Source organism: Zootoca vivipara, chromosome 5 (genome assembly GCF_963506605.1).
Source record: "Zootoca vivipara chromosome 5, rZooViv1.1, whole genome shotgun sequence".
Classification (NCBI taxonomy): domain Eukaryota; kingdom Metazoa; phylum Chordata; class Lepidosauria; order Squamata; family Lacertidae; genus Zootoca; species Zootoca vivipara.
In genome coordinates this window covers 51,661,280-51,683,894 of record NC_083280.1, presented here as the reverse complement: position 1 = coordinate 51,683,894, position 22,615 = coordinate 51,661,280, and the positions used below count along the sequence as shown (strand labels likewise).

General features: G+C 44.2%; 1 protein-coding gene and 1 long non-coding RNA gene across 2 annotated transcripts in view; one reads left to right on the top strand and one right to left on the bottom strand.

Annotated features, from left to right (window-relative positions):
* Window positions 1–22,615, top strand: part of LOC118096462 (uncharacterized) — a 91,119-nt gene that overhangs the window by 49,871 nt on the left and 18,633 nt on the right. The gene's annotated exons all lie outside the window — the stretch shown is intronic.
* ATRNL1 (attractin like 1) overlaps window positions 18,861–22,615 on the bottom strand; it is a 516,702-nt gene continuing 512,947 nt past the window's right edge. The window contains exon 29 of the mRNA XM_060274775.1: window positions 18,861–21,552. Coding sequence (XP_060130758.1) covers window positions 21,428–21,552 — 125 coding nt within the window. The 3' untranslated portion in view covers window positions 18,861–21,427. The remainder of the gene's footprint in view (window positions 21,553–22,615) is intronic.

Here is a 22,615-nt window from a genome sequence, read left to right as displayed (position 1 = left end):
TTTTTATCATTCACACCTTCCACAAACTTTACCTCCAGTTGATAAAATGGCCGTTGAAGATTATTATCATGCTGTTTTATGAGATCTGAATAAAGAAACAAACAGGAAGCTTAATTTATGATGGATGTGTCCCTCAAACCTTTTAGAGCTTTTTTGCTTGATTAAAAATTCCTTGTTCCTCTTCACTGAATTGTTTAGAGGATTCCACCCCCGTTTCACAGTCTCTACCCTGATTAAAACAAATTATTATCAAAGATCCCCCCGTTGAATCAGGAATCATTAATTGAGGAACATGCAATGCTCCTTAATTACCTTTAGAACAGTTGGAGAACAAATAATCTTGGGTTTCTAAGGGACAGGCATGCATCGTGCATTGTGGCCTCATTCTCAGTGTTTGCTGGAAGGAAACTCTATTTTCAAATACTTTGGGGGGATATCTCTACAAGCCTCAGTAAACACATTGTAAATTGCTGTTTTTTTTCCTAAAGTGTGTGTGTATGGGGGGGATAGCACACTATTAGGTGAGTACTGTAATAGATGTCTCAGCCAATAGAGTTGCCATATGTCCTCTTTTTCCAGGACACGTCCTCTTTTTCATAATGAGAGATCCATAGAGATCCATAATTAAAAGTAGAAGTCAGCAAATATGTCCTCTTTTTTTGCTCTTCAAAATATGGCAACCCTAAATTAGAATGATAATAGCTTTTCATTTGCTTTACAAGGGCCAACATTAGTTAAGAAAACAAGTGTCTATTAGTGATCGTATTCTGGAAATAATATAGAAATGTCAGAAATATGGCAAATGTTAGCATTTACTGGTACAAAACCATGCCAGAGCTTAGGAAGACCTTGTTGCTAGAACAAGCCTCAGCTAGATCATACATCTTCCTGCCTAGAAGGACCCAATACAGTGGTACCTCGGGTTAATAACTTAATCCGTTCTGGAGGTCGTTCTTAACCTGAAACTGTTCTTAACCTGAGGTACCACTTTAGCTAATGGGGCTGCCTGCTGCCGCCGCGCCACCGCCGTGTGATTTCTGTTCTCATCCTAAAGCAAAGTTCTTAACCCAAGGTACTATTTCTGGGTTAGCGGAGTCTGTAACCTGAAGCATCTGTAACCTGAAGCATCTGTAACCCGAGGTACCACTGTAGTCAGCCTGGGTAAGCAGAGTCAATCCAAAAGGTTCATATGTGAAAAGGCTGTTGGCTGAAGTACTGTGAATCACCCCAAGGGACAGTCACATACAAATCCAGCAGTTTCTTATACACCCTTATGGAAATGTACACACCCCACTTCCTGACTGCACCCAACTTTATGGCCAACTTCAGTCTTCTAGAAACAGCAGGGAGTGGCACCATTCTCTGCAATTTGAGCACTGCAGCAGTCTCTCTTTCTACATGGCCAGCATGTTGTGATCCACATGTGCCAAGATGGGTGAGGAGAGAGAAAGCTAGCTCATTTGACTTTTAGAAGAGAGAAAGCTCATTGAACTCTTTCCATAGATATAGGAGTGCCCATGAAAGAATGGGTCACACCCCAATTTTCTGATATTTGTCATACTATACAGTATTGGCAAGATACTTACACGCTACTATTGTAATTTTTAAACTTTAATAAAATCTAATAAAATGTACTATTAACATTAAGTTTAGCTATAGAAGGAAGAAGATGACAAAATGTTAGGGAGAGATCTGTGGAGAATAGGGTGATCAGATGCAAAATATACAGTAGGTCTTCTTAAATATGAATGCAACCATCTGAATTTGTGTTTGTCCACTTGGTACAAGAAGGTAACTGCACTTAACCCTCTATCATTTCACATTTCAGTAATTGCAGCTTCCAGATTCTGGTTAGCTTTGCAGAATGTGGCAGATCTTGCTCTTCCTGGTATAAGAACTTCACATTATCACAGCCCAATATGTTAGTTCTTTACATTATGTGTCCTTGAATGAAAAATATAAATGACACTCTTCTCATAAAAGCAAAATTTCTAGGTATGGGATGGCAAAGCAATTTTCCTTCTGTTCATTTTGGAGTTGTAAGTTTAATACCTTGATGTGCTCACATTGCCTTTACAGTAAAGCTGTTTGTTTCTGCTGAAATATAAATATTTTAAAGATAATGGGTGCCCGACTTCAACTTAAATAGCTGTTGATGGTAAATCACTCAAGCAGGTCTCCCTAGAGGGTGAGAATCGCTGATGTTTGCCTATACCGTATACTCATACAAACACATGCAAAATAAACATAATGAATGGGTGGAATTCAATGTCACACTATTATGAACTTGTTGTCTGTGCAAGCATTTCAGCTTGCCAGATGGAACAATCTCCCCTCTTTCCCCACCATGTGCTGTTTTGCGAGTTCTTCAGACCTGCCCAGAGCCAAATTCAGGGGTTGCAGAGGTGGGGGTGGGGGTTTCCCCATAGCAAAAGCAGAAGTCTTCGTTCAGGGCGTCTGCTTATGGGGCTCCTTAGGTGACTCCTGTCCAATATTCTCCCACAGCTCCAATGGTGCTAACCAATCCTGAGCAAATTGCTTTGCCTGCATAAACCAGTAAGGCCTCTGTATAACATGATCACATTTCAAAGAAACCCAAGATGAAAGAATGTTCAATTGCCATTTTTATTAAATGCAGAAAACAGTTATGAAAATGGACTTGTACTTGTGTTGCTGATTCTTGTTCATTTACAGTATTGTGATTCATGTGATAATTGCCAAATGGAAAAGTAACCATAAGGTAATTTTGCAGTAACTTTGTGCCACAATTTTTGGACGACAGAAGCTTTTGAGTGAGCTACACACTTGATGAGACAAGCACTCAACCATGCCCAATAAAATGATTTCCGCTGTGTGTGAAAGCGTTCTTACCATGCGCGTATAAATTGTGCTTTGCGTCTTTTAGATTTCACAAACAAGGTGACCCAAAACTGCAGTGCCTAAAATGAGAGGCCCTTCTAAAAACACTCAGCTGAGTGACTAAAAAAAGAGTTTAAAAGTAACATTCAATTGCCTAATAAAATAGCAACATTATCAGAAGAGTATTTCCAGGGGATTTGCACAAAGAATTAATTTTGCCCATTTTCCTGAATGTGTGTGCTCCTTTGATAGGTCTGGCTGAGCTATAGTGAAAGGTCAATGTAGGTAGTCTAATAAATGAGGTCAAGACGGCTGCATGGCAGTCAGAATGCAGTAGTTTATTATTTCCCAGGAGGGGGAAAAAACCCTCATCTTCAATACAGTTGTCAGAATTTATTAGCCATTGTAGCTGAGGGAGACATGAACATTTATGTAAGTAGATTGATTGCTGGACCTGTAGCCAAGGCTCAGTGTAGATGACAATTATTTTCTTCTCACTCATTCTACAACAGCCCAGGTAGGTAGATTGCAACAGTTCACTGTTGCACACACAGAGCTCATGGACAGGGATATGGATACACATCAACTTAGACCGAATGGGAAATCTTGACCTCAGACTTCAGCTCTCTCCCATCCCTTGAATTCTCACACACAACACATAGCCTTTCTCAAGAGAAGTTTGATAAGATGGGGGGCAGGTGGGAGGTATGGCCAATTCCATTTGGATTCCTCTTGCCATGCCTGAGGAGCAGCTGGATGGTACGTGTGCAGTCAGATGTGAAGAACAATCAAACAAGTGTCTCTTTTTTTTTGGAGAAAGAAATAGGGAGGGAGACAGAATGCAGCTGCTCTGTATCGACTAACTGGGCACAACAAAAAGAGCCAGACAAAAATGCAACAATCTAAGGATATTGTTGATTATAATTTCTTTTTTCAAAGTATTCGTAGCTACAATTCCCCAACAAATTTTGGGTAACAACTCTTCCTCAAATAGCTTATATACCTCATTTGTATGCCCACAGACACTCACACCTCCTAGGAAAGTGGGTATATTTCCTGGATTTCTCACTATTTTGGACATAGCCCCTTGTGTGGCCACAGAACATGGAGAGCAGCAGTAAAGTGCCAGTGCCGTGTGGTGGTTGGTGCCCATTGGAACTAGTGAGGCAGAAGACCAATGAGCCCAAACAGTAGGTGAAGCCAAAGTCAATAAAGGCAGAGCCAACACATTCTAGTTTTGCCTTCATGCTCTTCCCTGCTAAGTTCTACAAGGGCAACACTCAGACTAAGGAGGATGAAGCTGACAGCCAGTGCCGGCCTCTGGAATGGTTGTAAGTAAGAAGGTAGGCTGGTAGCAGCTGGCTGAAGGCAGACTGAGGTTGGGGGGCAACACCCTATTTGCCCTGATGGAGCAGCCTGAACAGGATTACACAAACTGTAGAGTATGCAACACCCTGACTGCCAGGAGCTCCACACACACACACACACACACACACACACACACACACACCCCAGTATCCCTGATTTTTTGGCTCTGAACCTGTTTCTAAGTGAATCTTCCAGGTCTGTATGTCGTTTTTAGGGTGTTCAGTCACAATTAGGAGAAAGGAATGGGCAGGCCTATAGACTACAATAACAGAAAATGTTTAGAACACTACCTTCATAAATGCTGCCTATTGTAACACAACGTGTTTCATTAAATGAAACAACAAACACATTCTCAGTTACAAATGGAAAATCCATCAGACAACAATAACTTGAATTCTGGCCAGTAACTTACAGGCATAATACTTCCTCTTGTTCTGTTTGCAGCTGAATGGACAATAGCAATTGCCTGGCGATTTCAATTAGCTGAGCTGCTCTGTCGTTTTTATTAAAGATCACCTGAATGCCTCAGTGTACCGTACTCCGGTGTGCCATGGCCTTGCATGATATAACATACTGGTGGGTCTGCAGGCTGATGGATGCTCTGGATAAAACCAGAAGGAGAATGACATAAATCCCAGGCCCACCGGAGTCTAGCTTAATTGGACAGACTCAAGAATCCTATATAATAATGTCCATGTTGTCCCTGCGTCCAGATGTCCCGTGTGTCCCTGGGTCACTGCACATGTGCCCCAGGGATACAGGGATTGGACAGCAGAGACTGCGCGCGCGCACTCTCCCCCCACTCTGCCTCCTCCAACCGCCGCTCCCGCCGGGGTGGAGGCCGGCGAAGGCCTCCTCACAACCCTCCCTGGCCGTGAGGAGCGGCGGTTGGAGGAGGCGGGGGGGAGAGTGCGCGCGTCCTTCCTGTCGGCGGCTGGGGGAGAGGAAGGAAGGAGGAGAAAGCGCCGCTTTCTCCTCCTCCGTTCCTGTCCCCCTGCCGCCGACAGCAAGGACGGGTCCCAGGGTTCGGAGAAGCGCTGCGCAAGCGCTTCTCCGAACCCTGGGATGTCTGCTTCCTGTCGGCGGCTGCGGGAGAGGAACGGAGAAGGAGAAAGCAGCGCTTTCTCCTCCTCCGTTCCTGTCCCCCTGCCGCCGACAGCAAGGACGGGTCCCAGGGTTCGGAGAAGCGCTGCGCAAGCGCTTCTCCGAACCATGGGATGTCTGCTTCCTGTCGGCGGCTGCGGGAGAGGAACGGAGGAGGAGAAAGCAGCGCTTTCTCCTCCTTCGTTCCTGTCCCCCTGCCGCCGATAGCAAGGACAGGTCCCAGGGTTCAGAGAAGCGCTGTGCAAGCGCTTCTCCGAACTCTGGGATGTCTGCTTCCTGTCGGTGGCTGCAGGAGAGGAACGGAGGAGGAGAAAGCAGCGCTTTCTCCTCCTTCGTTCCTGTCCCCCTGCCGCTGACAGCAAGGACAGGTCCCAGGGTTCGAAGAAGCGCTGCGCAAGCGCTTCTCCGAACCCTGGGAGTTCTGCTTCCTGTCGGCGGCTGCGGGAGAGGAACGGAGGAGGAGAAAGCAGCGCTTTCTCCTCCTCCGTTCCTGTCCCCCTGCCGCCGACAACAATGACAGGTCCCAGGGTTCGGAGAAGCGCTGTGCAAGCGCTTCTCCGAACCCTGGGAGGTGTCCTTGCTGTCGGCGGCTGCGGGAGAGGAACGGAGGAGGAGAAAGCAGCGCTTTCTCCTCCTCCGTTCCTGTCCCCTTGCCGCCGACAGCAATGACAGGTCCCAGGGTTCGGAGAAGCGCTGCGCAAGCGCTTCTCCGAACCCCAGGATGTTCTAGAGCCCGTTATTGAACGGGCTGAAATACACTAGTACTGAATAAAATATATCTGGTAATTTGAGACTTGCTGGATTTAAAACACAACATTGCCATATTATGGGACAGAGAAGAGACCAATGCGACCTACACATCATTGTATCATTTTACTTCACTGTAATGAATCTGGATAAAATTCCTACATTTTCATTAGTTACAATTTCTAGAATGAATTAGAATCCCAAGAGCATGCACTGGAAGGATAGGAATCAATCTACCCCTTTACCTTGTTCAACCACCCCAATCTTGTAAAACAAGATGGTTAAATTGTTAACTAATCCACATTAAAAGATCCTGAATGTATGTCCCTATCCTGTGTAATACCGTAGGAGGATTTTGTATACTTTTTTGTAAAGCAGTGTACAGCTTGCTGCTTGTATTCTCTCAAAGGAGAATTCAGGTATGCTGCATTTTCCTGGCATTCAAATCACAGTATATCACACTGATAAAATAAGCCTCAGTTGTGTTTGTTGTTAAGTGTTTGAAGCTATAGGCTTGTGTTTGCGATAGTGGCTGTGCCTTTGACATTACAGTTAATGAGCCACAGATAGTGCAACTCAGCAATAAATGCCACTGAGTCCAATGGGACAAATGCTCAGGTATCTGTGCATAGGGTTGCAGAACCTGTCCCATGCTCTTGCAATTTTGTGCAATTTAGGTAATTTAGCATTATTTAATTTATATTATGTCTACTGTACAGAAGAACTCTAATGCCTCTTTATTCATAGGAATATGGGAAGCTGCCTTATATCGAGTCAGACCATTAGTCCATTTAGCTCAGTATTTACACCAGGAATGAGGAACCCATAACCCCCAGATATTGTTGGTTTTCAACTCCCATCAGCCTTAGCCGGTATGGGCAACGGTCAGGAATGATGAGAGTTATAGTCCAACAACATCTGGAAGGTCACAGGTCACACTCTTTAGCTGCACTGACTGGCAGATATTTTCCACTCCCCCTGCCTGAGTCGTCCCCCATATCTCCCTGGAAATAGTAGAGACTGTGCCCCTTTCTGTAAATGATGTATTCATTCATTCACTCATTCACTTCTTTATTAAAATTTGTACATTGCAAATTTTAATATACACAGCAGTACCCTACACAGTCCTTCCCCACTGCTTTCTTTTGAAATAGAAAAGTGGCAAACACCAGCTCATCTCTTTCTACAATTGAATTTAGTCCTCCCCAAAATCCTGGAATTCCAAAATCTTCAAAGCCTGAAGAATAGGGCTTTTCTGCAGTGGCTCCCCATTTGTGGAAAGCCCTTCTCAGGGAGGCTCACCTGGTGCTTTCATTACAAAGAAGCTGCCTTACATGTCAGCCCCCAGCCAATACAGTACAGTGGTGCCTCGCTAGACGAAATTAATTCGTTCCACGGGTCAATTCATGTAACGAATTTTTCGTCTAGCGAGTCCCGGTTTTCCATAGGAATGTATTGAAACTTAATCAATGTGTTCCTATGGGCTCCAGGGGACTGGCGGCGGGGAAGGCAGGCAGGCAGGCGCTTGCTCTCTTGCCTGCCTGCCTTCCCCACCACCTGTCACACGAAGATCGGAGGGCGCTGCTTGCCGGGGCTTGTCAACCCCGGCAAACAGCGCCCACCGATTTTCGGATCTGTGTTGTGTGACAAGCGGGGGTGGGGGAAAAGTGGAGGATCGTTCCTCCGCCTTTCCCCCGCCCCGCCTGTCACACAAAGATTGGCGGGCGCTGCTTGCGGGGCTTGTCAACCCCGGCAAACAGTGCCCGCCGATCTTCGGCTCTGTCCCCCAATGCACTATGGCTCGGGGAAGCAGGCAGGGAGACGGCAACAGCCCGCAGCTTCCTGGGCTGTTGCCATCTCCCTGCCTGCTCCCCCGAGCCGAAGCGGCCAGGGGACAGAGCCGAATTGCGGCGCTGCGAGGGGGAGGCAAACGGCGAAAAGCCCCCGCCATGCCGCAATTCGGCTCAGGGACTGGCTTGGCGGTGGCGGGAAGAAGGGGAGGAATTCCCCGAGCTAAGGAAGGTAAATGGCAAAAGCCCCCCCCCCCCTGCGCCGCAATTCGGCTTCTTCCCCTGGGCGCTTCAGCTCGGGGAAGCAGGCAGGGAGATGGCAACAGCCCCGGAGCTTCCACGGGCTGTTGCCACCTGCCCGCCTGCCTTCCCCAAGCAGCGCCCGCCGATCCTCCGCTTCCCCCCCCCATCCCGCCTGTCACACAGCGGGGATCTTGAGAAGCCCCCTACGATCACCGCTGTGTGACAGACGGGATGGGGGGAAGCGGAAGAAAGATCCTCCGCTTCCCCCCCATCCCGCCTGTCACACAGCGGGGATTGTAGGGGCTTACCTTCCAAGTTCCGGACTGCAGAATCCGGGACCAGCAGCCATTTGACACCGGAAGTTGCGTCGATGTAACTTCCAGTGTCGATTTGCCCTTCTATAGGCACCCAAAATGGCCGCCGCCGCCTTCGAAAATCGCTTGTGCGCATGTCAGGAAGTGCTCCGACGCAACTTCCGGTGTCGCTCCGCCCATCTATGGGCACCAAAATGGCCGCCGCCAGCACCGGAAGGGACGTCTATGCACTTCCGAACATGCGTACATGCGGCTTTTGAAGCTGGCGGCGGCCATTTTTGGTGCCCATAGAAGGGCAAATCAGGAAAAAATGGCCGCCGGCAGGAGAAAATAATGGAGAAAAACGGGAGACGAAGTGATACGGGGGACCACCGGGAAAAGGTAAGTAAAAAAGGGGTTTTCCCGGGGAAAACGGGAGACTTGGCAGCTATGCGTAGGGGGCTTGACAAGCCCCGTACGATCCCTGATGTGTCGGGCAGGATGGGGGGAAGCGGACAAAAGATCCTCCACTTCCCCCCCTCATACCGCCTGTCACACAGCGGGGATCGTAGGTGGCTTGAGAAGCCCCGCATGATCCCCGATGTGTCGGGCAGGATGGGGGGAAGCGGAGAAAAGTTCCTCCATCCCACCTGCGCTTAGGCTTCCTCGGCAAAGGCAAGCGGGGGACACCTAGCCCGCCCGCTTGCCATTGCCGAGAAGGCGCCGTTGCCGCCTAATGCCGGCTCTGTGGGGTGGGGGGAGGGAGAAGCGGACTCCGCTTTCCCCTCACCCCGCCCGACACAGCGGGGATCAGATGAAGCTGTCTGCGGCAGGGGGAGAGGAACGAAATCGTTCCTCTTCCCCTGCTGCTGAGCCTGCACAGATCCCGGGGTTCGGGGAAGCACTTGCAGCTTGTCCGAACCTCTGCTGGGGCAGAGACCAATGGAACACAAAGGAGAACCAGCTGCAGCAAGGGAAGAAGGCAAAGGAAGATCAGCTTCGCACGACGAAGCGGTGGCCATAGAAAACCTCGTCGTATAGCGAGGCAACCTCCGATCAGAAAATCCTTTCATTAAGCGAAATTTTCGCCTAGCAGGGCATTCGTCTAGCGAGGCACCACTGTATATGCTTTCTCTGTCCCCTTTCATCAAATCACTCAGTGTCTCTTGGGAGTCATAGAATCATAGAATTGTAGTGTTGGAAGGGATCTCAAGAGTCATCTAGTCTAACCACCTGCAATGCAGGAATCTCAGCTAAAGCATCCATGACAGATGACCATCCAATCTCTGCTTAATAACCTCCAGTGATGAAGAGTCCACGACCACCGTTCCACTGTTGAACTGCTCTTACTATCAGAAAGTTGGTCTCTAAGGTGCTGCTGGAAGGAATTTTTTTATTTTATCAAAAAGTTCTTTCTCATGATGTTTAGTAGTCAGAATTTCCTTTTTTGTAACCTGAAGCCATTGGTTTGAGTCCTACCCATCATGGCAGGAGACAACCAGTCCATTTTCAGTCTCTTGGATGGCTTAGCTGGAAGTGGGCACCCTCATATGCATCCAATGAGCAATCACTGCCTTGCTAGGTCCTACCCCTGTGTCAGGAGGAGAATAATCACAGCCACACTTCAACAATTCCTTACCTCCCTAGTTTTCAAACTTTTTGCAGTAGCAGAACCCTTCACTTTAGCTTTGCTGGAATCCTTGCAGCAAATAATTTTTAAACATTTTTTTTTTAGGGAGAGAGATTGATTATTGGTAGAGGAAGCAAGGGAGAGCCAGCCAGAGCAGCAGCTTTTTAACTTTGAAAAACTTTGCTGCTGATCTCCTGATCTCCTCTGATGGGAGAAGTCTTTGTTTGTCATCCTTAAGGCTTTCGCTCTTATCAGAGAGTTCTTATCTCTCCATCAGCATTAAAGGAGCAGCATATTTAACTCTTGCTGACAGACTGCAGCTCAAAGGAAGGTGCTAAGGGGCAGAAGAGGGATTCACATGACAAGTACTTAGCCCGCTGGCAGTGCCGCGCGGGCAGGTTGCCGCTGCTTATCTAGCTTCACACGACTCACATCTCTACTGTAGTGACCGAGAAGGGGGATGGGCGAGGCAGCGAGGAGCTGCTGTGTCTGCATTGCACCAAGCTGCCCACTCCCATGCCCTTTCCCGTCTTGGTAACCTATAGCAACACGCGGTGTTTGGAAGCTAGGAAAGCAATGCTGTCCTGCAGGCCGCTACTGATTTAACCCTTGGAAACCCTTGGAAGGAAAGTAGAGGGAGGGAGGCCCGGGACCGCCGCTTGAATACTGTATTTAATTCCCATGGGCGCAGCTCAATGGATATCATACATTGTGCATGCTTGCCTACCATACCATTACATTTTTTTCTTTCTTTGGGTAACACAGCTTTGCAGAACTCTGGACAAAATTTGAGAAAAGCTACGTTTCCTCACAGAGAAATTCTACCTACTGTACTGTTTGGAATGAGCATGTATCTAAATCTAGATACTATAACTCCACCCACTTAGCGTGTCAGGAGGTCTTCAGAACACAGCAGTGTAGCACACAGAAAGGGCCAGCCTCATCAGTGCCTCCAGCCAATTGAATCGCAGCATTTTCTAACAGGGCGGTCCTAATTAACTCCCCCAACCAACCCAGCTGCAGTACTTTTCTTCCACTTTGTTCAGGGTTAGAGCGGCCATTTTCTAGAGAGGAAGTTGTGTGTCTCTGGGTGGGGAGCAAACTGCAAATATATGTATGTTGTGACTTTGCTGGCAGAATATTTGTTTGCATATGTGTGAGGAAAATAAAAGGGACCTGGAGAAGCTGGAGTGAAGTGGAGAAAATTATCTCAGTGGGTGAGTGTTTTTTTATTTAAAATTATTTTTAAAACAATTCCTCAAACAAAGCTACAAAAGGGGAAAGGGAGCTAACAATGGGGTGTGTATGCTTAGCATGACTAATATGTCCAGGCATTTAAAAAAAACACAACTCTTTCCCCTTGACAATCCTTTATTGGCTGGTTACACAGCAGCACCAAGAGGCATTATTCAAGGACACGTTTCAGCCAGGCAGAAACACTTGGGGGGGGCAGTGAGGAGTGTGGCCTGAGGAGAGCAGGTGGCCTGGGGAAAGTTCTGAGGGCCAGATAGAGAGGACTTGGGGGCCACATCCCCCCCAACTGAGATTCCCACCCCTGCACTTGACCTTTAGTTAAGGGATGCTGACCCTTGGGGAGCCAGAGAGTTCAGTAGACCAGCTGCCCCTCAGCATAATGTTCTGAGCATATCCTTTGTCACTATTCCCCAGTGAATTCTGGGAAGGTGGTTGAGCTCTGTGCTGGTCTCAGTGATCAGAACATTGTAAAAGGAATCCTATAGAACTAGCTGCAGAATTTCCTAAATTTCTCCACAACTTTCCAAGGAGGAAATAAAGTATGTTAGAACCTTTTTCAGTTCCAACGTGCTTCTGTTTGGGGACAAACTAAAAGGAATATCAGGATCACTTCTCAAGAGTTAATTTTGTACTTGGTGTGCGTACAGTATAGGATTGGTAACAGCCCGAATGGGTCTGTCCTTCTCCTTAGGCCCATTTCTTGTGCTACCGTAGTCACGTTTGTACTAATAATGAAATTCTCTTCATCAAGTTTTTACCCTGTTCAGGCAAGTACATGACTCTAATTCAGTATGTCCTGATATAAAATAAATTATTGTACTGATCTGCCTGTAGAGGCATCTGGTGAAGTGGTTCTCTCATAAGGTTCACCCTGTAAGTCAGTGGTCGTGTGTGTATGATCTTAACAGTGCTTAGTTTATATTTCGGTTGCTATTTTCTTAACGTTATTAATATGCTTTTATAGATTATAAATGCTGTATTGATTTGTTAATTGTATAATATGACTTGTTTTAGTTTTGTTCTTTGGTGTTTTTTTAGTTGTTGCTTTGTTAACAGTGTTTTATAGATTGAAACTCACTGATGATTTGTTATTCTGTATGATTAATTTTTTTATTTGTGATGTTCTATTATGTTCTATCATATCATTGTTATTTATTGTTTGTAAGCTTCATTGGGATTCACTTGAATAACAAGTGGCATAGAAATATAATAAATCAAATTACTCGTAAGGATACTATAATTGAGTTTAGGGTTAAACAAAATGGGGGCGGGTGGTCTCATGATTTGTATTGCTGTTAGTTGGGATTCTCTAGAAAAGAGGACTGCTAAAACGATCAAGCCTTGGAGCAGCCACACTGGGCTGGCCAGTCCACCCTGATATGTGCTTCTCCCTCTCCCACTGCCTCCCCTCCCCTCCATTGCAGGGCCAGATGGTCCTGAGGGAGGAGCCAGGAAGCTTGTTCTGAGATGTCCTGCTTCATCTGCCAGCCAGCCAGTGCTGCTTCCCTTTTTCTCTGGGGTGCGCTTAGAGCAGCGGTCAGCAACCTTTTTCAGGCGTGGGACAGTCCACCATCCCTCAGACCATGTGGTGGGCCGGAATATTTGGGGGGGGGGAATGAATGAATTCCTATGCCCCACAAATAACCCAGAGATGCATTTTAAATAAAATACATATTCTACTCATGTAAAAACACCAGGCAGGCCCCACAAATAACCCAGAGATGCATTTTAAATAAAAGCACGCATTCTACTCATGTAAAAACACGCTGATTCCCAGACTGTCCGCGGGCCGGATTTAGAAGGTGATTGGGCTGGATCCGGCCACCAGTCCTTAGTTTGCCTACCCATGCTCTAATGCGGCTTTGCATTGTGGAAACATACCCCATTAAGCACAGGTAATATTGAAACAGAAGCTTTCACATTCTTTTTCCTCAGAATTTGCTCTTCACTGAAGTGGGTGCTCTGCTCGGACCACCTGCGGGGCAGATTGAGAAGGTGATTGGGCCACATCTGGCCCCTGGGCCTTAAGTTGCGTACCCCTGTCTTAGAGCATCTGATGGCCATTGCCACCACCCACTTCTTCACCCAGCTTGGCTCCCAATGGCTGGCCATAGTGGGTTTCCTCTCCCTCGCCCAGCTCCCCTCCGGCTGCCTTGGCAGCACTGTTGATCCTTCCTCCCCTGACTCTAGGGCTCTCGCAGGGACTTGAACCAGCTGTGTCCACCCGGTCTGTGCTCCCTTGGGACACCTCTGTTCTAGGTAAAGTTGGGCAGGAAGGTGCATGGGTGGGGGCTCTTAAAGCTGGCAATTATTAAAAGTGCTATGGAGATATAAAACACAGAAGGAGTGTGAGGAAGAGCACTGAAGAGTATCAAAATGTGGAGACGGCAGGGTTTCAAGACACGTGAAGGGATCGTGTCAAGCCTTGCCTTGGTGTGTGTGTGTGTGTGTGTGTGTGTGTGTGTGTGTGAGTGAGCATGGCGGGGATACATGTGAAATAACTTAATGGAAGGGATATATTGACATTCCAGGAGTCAGATATCTGGGTTTAAGGGTGGGTTGGGGAGGGTAAAGCGAACGTGTGAATGGGTGGGCCTGATGGATGTTGGGAGTGATATTGGGGTGGTAAGCAGGTAAGAGCTTACCTTAAAGGCCTTTTGGCAGAAGCAAAAGTTAGGAATGGACTTGGGCCTGTGATGGTGGCCTGTGATCTGTGTGTGCGTCTACAAGGAGAGGCAGACTGTATTTGGCAGTAACATCCCAGAGTTAGGATGACTGATGAGTAGAGAAGTTGGAGCAATATCAGATAGTGCCTGCTGAGAAGGAAAGCTACCGGTACTTGGGGATTGTGGGAGGAGAGCAACTGTGAAACTTGCTTCCTTGAGGAGTGGCCAAAATCTGGGCTTATGCATTCCAGAACACACACACCCCTCTAAACCCAACATGTTTTGGTTTAAACAAATTTTGGAGTGGGGTCATTGAGCGACACTGAAGTCTTGGGTTGTGACTCTTAAAGTGGTTTTCTCTGAATGGAGATGGGAAGAGTTTGTGGTGCAAACTGAGGGTTTCTCAATGAAATCCTATGTATGTCTTTGTTGGGTGAGATTTAGAATTTCAGCCTGTGAAAGTCTTGTAATTGTTCTGTGCTGCTGAGGGCTTGGATTGTGGAGATGTGGAAAGCCTACAATCTAAAATAATGCTGGTTTTTGTCCTCTAAGCACTATTCTGTTGTGACGACAGCAACCTAGGTTTAAGGTACCATTTGTTGATTAGCTTATATATCTGAGTTTCTAACACTGCACCCCAATCTCCGTCCAGTGATGTGAGATTCCAGGGATATCAGACAAGTTTACAAGGGTCTGTGTTCCCTTTTGGGACAGTAAGGCACAGCAGAGACTGTGGTGTTTTTGTGATATATGGTTTATTTACACATATATACAACCTGAACCTAGATGAAGGAATTGCAGAGTATTCACAGCCCGAACGGGTCTGGGCTTCTCCTTAGGCGCAGCATTAGATTCAAAGAACAGCAAAAAGCTGTGTTTCCTTCCTTCCAGCCTGCCACAGCTAGCCCACATTGTATTCTGCCCCCACTTTCTCTACCACCTTTGGTCTCTGCCCACCAACACACAGCTGGAGGAGGGGTCCCTCCCCTCCTGATCTTCGCTCTCTTGCTGGTTTCCTTGATGAGCCATTACTCTGCTTTGTTCCTAAATGGCTTACTCTCAGCTAGCCCTGCCAGATACGTCTGGCTTGTTAGCATAATAATTTTTGTGTTTGACACAGTTTAATCAAACATTGATTACTTCTAACTTTTATTAATTCTAGGATTTATGGATGCCTTGCACCCACAAATGTGCTCTGGCACCTCAGCACATAGCATTATGTTCAGCCTGTGTAAATAAACCTTTTGTCATAGAAGCTTCAGCATTCTCTGGTGACCTTAATTTTCAAGGAAGTCAATTCCAAGGGATAGACAGGGACCCGCTCCAAGATTGAGTTTGTGCATAACAATATGCTTTTCCTTCCCCAGCACTGTGGTAGTAGTTGAACAGTGGTGGGTGGCAAATGCTGGCATTCAACTGCCTTAGTGACCTTCACTGCATATCTGTCTGTTCAGTATTGCCAGGACAATGTTAATATGTTGCGAAGATGTACTGGAATGTCTGCTGAAAATCACAACACAAGCTGGTATCAACCAGTACAAGAAGTCTTAAGATGGGTCTGTAACTCAAACTCAAATGAGTGGCACTAATGCATAGCTGTCAAGTTCTCCCTTTTTAAAAGGGAAATGCCCTTATGCTGAATAGGCTTCCTCGTGAGAAAAGGGAAAGCTTGACAGCTATGCACTAATGTTTCAAATATATATTTAACGGGTTTGAGTCCTTTGTAGGAATAAAGTGTAGTATGTATTTTGAGATCAAACTAATGTCAAGGGCAGTGGTCAGTACATTGATGCTGCTATAGAAGAGTCAGAGCCATTCCTCTCTCTGTCATAAATCATAGCCAAAACCTTGATCAGATCTGATGCTGTGGCACATTTCTTGTTGACTTCAGTGGGTGAGATATGCACCATATGAACACAAAGGGATGGTTCATTTGATAAAGAAAGCTAGCAAAGTTAGAACAGACTAAAATAGTCTCTCCCCCCCCCTCAAATTCAAAGAGCAGCTACTGTAAATAGGTGCTAGCATTTTAAAGAAGGATAGTGTAGAATATAGGCCAAAAACTGACTGACTGATTAGCTGAGATGGATGAGAAGGCCATTCAGCATACTAATGAAAATAAACTAACTTTGGAGATTGCTGTAACACATTTGGATGGTGTCCTAAAACACAGCACTTTCTGTCAGCTATTTGAGAAGATGGGCTGATGCAGCAAGAAAGCCATTATATCAAAACTTTGATTTGCCATCAGCTATTTTTAATTAGCTGTGTAAAGTGGAGACGGTCTGTCAATGAGAGACAAGTAAAGTTTGAAGTCCAACCCACATTTACTCATGCTTTGTAGCAAACACTTCACTCTCAGCATAAGAACATAAGAAAACCTGATGTATCAGGCCAGTGGCTCATCTAGGCAGGCATTTTGTTCTGATAGTGGCCAACCAGATGCCTAAAGTATCCATGACAGAGGCCTATCCAACCTCTGCTTAAAAACCTTCAATGAGGGAGAGACCACCACCCCCTGAGGGAGTCTGTTCTGCTGTCGAAAAGCTCTTGCTGTCAGAAAGTTCTTCCTGATATTTAGTCAGAATCTCTTTTCTTATAACCTGAATCGATAGTTTCAAGTCCTACCCTCCAGAGCAGGAGAAAACAAGCTTTCTCAATCTTCTGTGTGACAGCCCTTCAGATTGAAGATGGCTATCATATCTCCTCTCAGTCTCCTCTTTTCCAGGCTAAATATGCCCAACCCCCTCAACTGTTCCTAATAAGGCTTGGTTTCCAGACTCATGGTCACCTTGGTTGCCCTCCTCGGCATATGTTCCAGCTTGTCAATATCCTTCTTAAACTGTAACACCCAGAACTGGACACAGTACTCCAGGTGGGATCTGACCAAGGCAGAATAGAGCAGTACAATGTCTTCTCTTGATCTGGACACTATACCTCTGTTGATGCAGCCTAGAATGGCATTAGCTTTTTTTGCTGCTGCATCACACTGTTTACTCATGTTAAATTTGTGGTATACTAAGACCCCTAGATCATTTCCACATGTACTACTGGAAATCCAGGTGTCCCCCATCTTAATATTTGTTCAGTTGGTTCTTCCTGCCTAAATGTAGAACCTTACATTTGTCCCTATTCATTCATTCATTCATTCATTCATTAGTTTTGTCTCAGTTGTCCGATCTGCTAAGGTCATCTTGAATTCTGATTCTGTCTTCTTCGGCACTAGCTACCCCACTAAGTTTGCTGTCATCTGCAAATATTATGAGCAATCCCCTCAATTCTTTTGTCCACATCGTTTATAAAGACGTAGAACGATAAAGGACCCAAGATACAACCCTGTGACACCTCACTTGTCACTTTTTCCCAGGATGATGAGGAACATTAATGAGTACTCTGCGTTTGGTCAGTTAACCAACAACAAATCCACCTAACAGTTACCTAATCCAGACTACAATTTACCAGCTTCTCCACAAGAATATCATGGGGGACTTTATCAAATCCTTACTGAATGAGTGAAGATCATACAATAGAATGTGAATAAGAATACTGGTGTGAAAATGTGAGAGCTTAAGGGTGGGAAAATGAGAAACCAAGAAACCAAAGTTGACAGATATGCCCATCCTTAAACCAAGGGTGGAGTACTTCTGGTCCTTGAGCAGGAAATGGTTCACAACTGAATTTCATCTGGGCTTTTCAGTTCCCTTCCTGCTCAGCAGGGAGCAGCTGAGAGGAGAAAGTTATTTGGTGTTATGCAGTCTGTGTAGTTGCAATTCTTTTCTCTGCAAGATAATCAGCTGCAGGAAGATCAAAGTAGAGGGGGAAATGCCCTGGATGAAATCCTTGCAAACATGGTTAGTGTGTTGGACTGGAGAAAACAGGTTAAAATCCTCACTTAACCCAAACCCTGTTGGCTTAACCTAGTTTACAGATTGTCAGTCCTCCTAGAGAACCATGTATGCTTGGGGTTCCTTTGAGGGAAGGTAGGATATAAATGTAGGAAAATGAATAAATAAGATATCATTATCTACAAATCAATCTAGTGTAATGGTAGAACAGAGCCTTTCATGAGTAATTCTGTCCACAATAAAAAAAGGGTTCAGATGTAAATGCATGTCAAACCAATTATGAGACCAACACAGGAAGTCCCACCATTTATTGCTGATTTTAACTGTCAACTCTATAAAAATTGCTCGCTATCTTGAAGTGTTGCTAGCAACACTATCATTCTTTTAAAATTAAACATGATGCCCTGATAATGTCTTTTATATTCTGCATTCATTGATGGGGCATTATACCTGATTGCACTTTCAATAGTGTTTCCACCTGCAACATCTTTGGCATACATACTGTTTTATTTTGTTTTTTGGACAGTGCGTGTCCAATGCCTGCTTGCTATCCAAACCTTTTCATTCCACAAATATTCTGGGTATGTTTTTTGTTATGTTTTTTTGGTACTGTAGTACAATAGTGCCCCTATTATTCCCCTGGATAGCAATAATGTGGTATTGTTTGGGAAGTATCGCAGAACTAATAAAGCTGAATGATGTGTGGATGGTCCAGTATAAATCCAGTGTGTCATGCACAATTACTGCTTCACTGCTATGTTACAGAATATACTTTCAAAAAACCCTAGTTTCGCAGGGTTCATACTTCAGCCAGGGTAACTATTTTATAGAATACCTGTCCAATAAATGTAGGTAGACTCACAAAATACACAAAATTTTGGTAACTAAATCATGTTGGGGGAAATTAGGAAATTTATAGCCAAGTCTTTTATTTCTCTTTTGTCTTTCTTCAAATAATCATCTTACTCATCATACATGCCAATTCTAATAATTTGTTTTCTTTAAGCAAATCAACATTACAATGACAGAAGGGTTTTCTTTTTAAAGAAAAAAACAGACTCTTATTGTAGTTACAATATTTCATTTTTTGATAATTTCTGACAGAAATCAATTTTGCCCTAATTCTGGAAAAAATTACAGTATATGTAAATAGGATCATATGAATAGAACATATTGGCATATAAGTGCTTGCAGAACTGGGTCCTTTGTTTAGAATAACAACAAAGTGAGGTAAGAACAGTCAACAAAAATCATCACACTGTGACAACATAACTTCAGCATAAGAATCAGGTCTCCTCTTGAAATGTGAAACTATTTCAACAATCATGCCAGCATAATTTATCAATGTGCAACTAATTAAAACAGCATAGCAGTCATGATAAAATGTAACCTTATGACCTTGGATGAGAGGGAACTACATACTGTACAACAGTTCCTTTTGATGTATTTAAATTCTTTTCTTTTTTATACATTCAGTCCTCATCCAAATTAAGTAGTCAAATGATAATACAAAAGAAAAACACCTACCAACTCACAAACAGGGCGTTATTACTGCTACTGTACCATCTTGGCATGCAAGTACCTTAACAACTGGTATGTAGTCAAAGTGTAAACAGTGAAATGTCTCCCCCTTCCGGAAATAAAATGATTTTTTTAATTTAAAAATGCAGGTATAATTATAAACAAAAGTTATATTTGTATAGCTTTCATAATTAGCACAACTCCACCATAAGTAAGAGTTTATACCTCTGTTGATAGATAACTCCCATACAGGCAGCTGTCAAACTAAGGACTGCTACTTTGCCCTTATGAGGAAGTTCTTGCAAGACGACTGGGTGGGGAACCTGCCGTGACCAGTTCAGAGTGCAGCCCAGCTCCAAATAAAATTGTAGATTTAGTCTTCTTCATTTCAGTGATGCTTATGTTGAAGAATTAAATACGTAAATTTAATTGATCTTGAATGCATTTAATGTTCCCTGAATTTGAGACATTAGGCCTAAATATAAACGTGCTTCATCTGCCGCCACCTTCCGCAAACAACTTTTACATTTAAATATTATGGTTGGACTCCAACATTAGCTATAACTGGCATAGACCTACTGAAACAAATGGATTTGATAATAATAATAATTTATTATTTATACCCTGTCCATTAATTTTCAGTGAGTTTACTCTGAGTATGACTTAGTTGGCTACCACCTTATCATTCACCTAGTGAGTGAAGTTCCACTTATGATCAGAGAGTTGGGGGAATTTCCAAAACAACATGGGAGGTGGTGTGGCAGCTGAAGGGAAAATGGCCAAAAATTGGTCCTCCTCCTCTGTGAGTAGTTACCTCTGCTGGATCATTGTTCCTTCTGTGAATGAAAGGGCTGAACTGCATAATGAAAATAAAACAAGGACTCTGCTTAATTGCTTGTTGACTTCAGTGGGGTACCACTGTATTTTAGGGTACAGTGGAATTACTTAAATGCAATGAATACGAAGAGCTTGGATCTGCTGCTCTGAGAGGGAGGACTTTTAATAACTGTGATGAAGGGGTAAGTGTGGCAAGGGCAACATTATTCTGCAAATAAGCGGCTATGGCATTAATTTTAACACTGGACATTGAGGCTACCGTTTGCCACAAACTTGAGTATGCTTGAGACTACTGTAATCAATAGACGTCAGCATGCTTAAAGCTACATTTGACTTCAGCCTTCACAATTATGTTAGTTAAAAAAGCATCAGATAGTCTTCTGCAGAGAGTCTTGCAATTTTTGTTCTCCTGGGTCTTGCAATTTTGGAGATGGCTATTGGGGGGGGGGGAAACGGATCTTGGCTGCTGGACATGCTTTCCCAAACTCAGTCAGATCTGATAATGAGTTAGTTGGTTGGCATGGAAGACAAGCATGTACTCTTTGCTGTATTCACCATTCTGAATTCTTACATAGTAGAAAAGTCCAGTCTTCATCCTGCTTCACACCTTAGACTGTGGCAGGGTCCTTTGGAAGGCAGAAATCCTTGATATGCATCAATCCTTTCAGAGTTTTTTGTTTGTTACATCTGGCTCATTGAAATACATGGTTTTTGCTATATTTGCCTATCACAAAGTTCAAATTATGCCTTCATATCAGGGTAATGATAATATTATTTATATCCCTAATAATGTCAGTTTCTGCTTTCTTAAGTGTGTGTATCTCAGCACTAATCAAGCTGAGAAACTGAATAACTCAACACTTCTAGCTATATTACAAGTCCTTTAGACTTACTGTACTTTAATTTTCCATGATATATTTCCTTCCACATTATAAAACAATGTACTATCTTTTCCCAGACATTTGTCTTTATTTCCTGATATGAATAATAAGAAGTGTGGAGAAGTATTTTTCATATCATTACTGATGTCAGAATCTTTTCATAAGGTCCTCCAGTATATTCACCTTTGTCATTCCAGATGCCCTGCTTTGGGGCACAACGGAAAGAAGGTGCTAATCTGAGCCTGGAGGTTCTTACCACCATTCTTACCACCATCCAGAGGTTGCCTCCATAAAACCTGAGGCTGTATTTTAGCTTACAATGGAAGCTCTTTAAAAAAGAAAAAAAGAAAGAAAAACATTACAGAATATACAAATGTGTTTTTTAAATCTCAGACACAAGTTCCTTGACGTGTTGAAAGGTGGTGTTTTCGATTTCTGACTGCCGAACTCTTATCTTTACACTCCGAGGGCTTCTGTTGTGAAATGTCTATCAGTGCACTTGCAATTGCCAGTCCTGGAAGGAAAAGGAAAAGAGGAATTAACATTCTTCTATGAGAATACTTTTTTCTGCTTTCTCTTTCTACTTTCACTGAGAGGATCTCCTAATTCCACTAGAAACTAGCTCATAAGCCATGGAATCAGAATTGCCATATCATTGCTTGAGCATTTCCTCCTTGTCTAGTACAAAAGTTATGAGAGGAAACATACAAAACTGCAGTATTTTAAGCACAGTAATAATTGTATTTATGTATTGCATTTAGGAAAGCCTGATGGAAAAAGGAAACCCCAAACCAATAATACCACTAACTAGCAGTGATACTGATATAGTAGAATATCCCTATTTTCATCTAAGGAATGTTGGAGGGTATGACAAAAGTAAACATGACACTTGTCACACACTGTAGCTGGGTTTTCAAACAACAACAACAACAACAACAAAGCAAAACTAGAGGCCAGTGAAAGCGAAGAGTTATTGTACTCTGTCCCTGTGCCACAGTCCCAATCCCACTCCTTCCCTGTTGGCTCTTTATTTTTAAAAACAGATAGTCCAAAACAAGTCCAACTTGTTGCTCAGGGTGTATGAATTAAGGTTTGGGAGACACGGATTTGAGCTATTTTATCTAAATACTGCTTCCCATCAAGTGAATTGTAGTGGGTGAGTTATGATTAGGTGTGTGTGTATTTATGAGACAAGCAGCAAAAAAACCCAAACAGTACTATAAAATACTATCTACAAAAAGCACTGGGTTTTTTGGGTAAAGAGAGAGAGAGAGAGAGAGAGAGAGAGAGAGAGAGAGAGAGAGAGATTCCAGATCATATCTTGATAAAAGTGCTGTGGGTACCAGCACCAAATGGCTGCCATGGGCTGCAAAAAAAGACATCATAGTTCTTTGTACCATTGAGTAGAATCACAAAAAGCACATTAAAATCCCCAACCATGCTACATACTTAAAACCAGATCTTAAAAGGCCTGGAAGAACATAAAAGCTGGCACTGAGGACATCAGCATGTGTGCCAGGCCATGGGGTCAGGGGAAAGGATGCATCAGTGAATTGCCTTACTAACTACAACTCTGC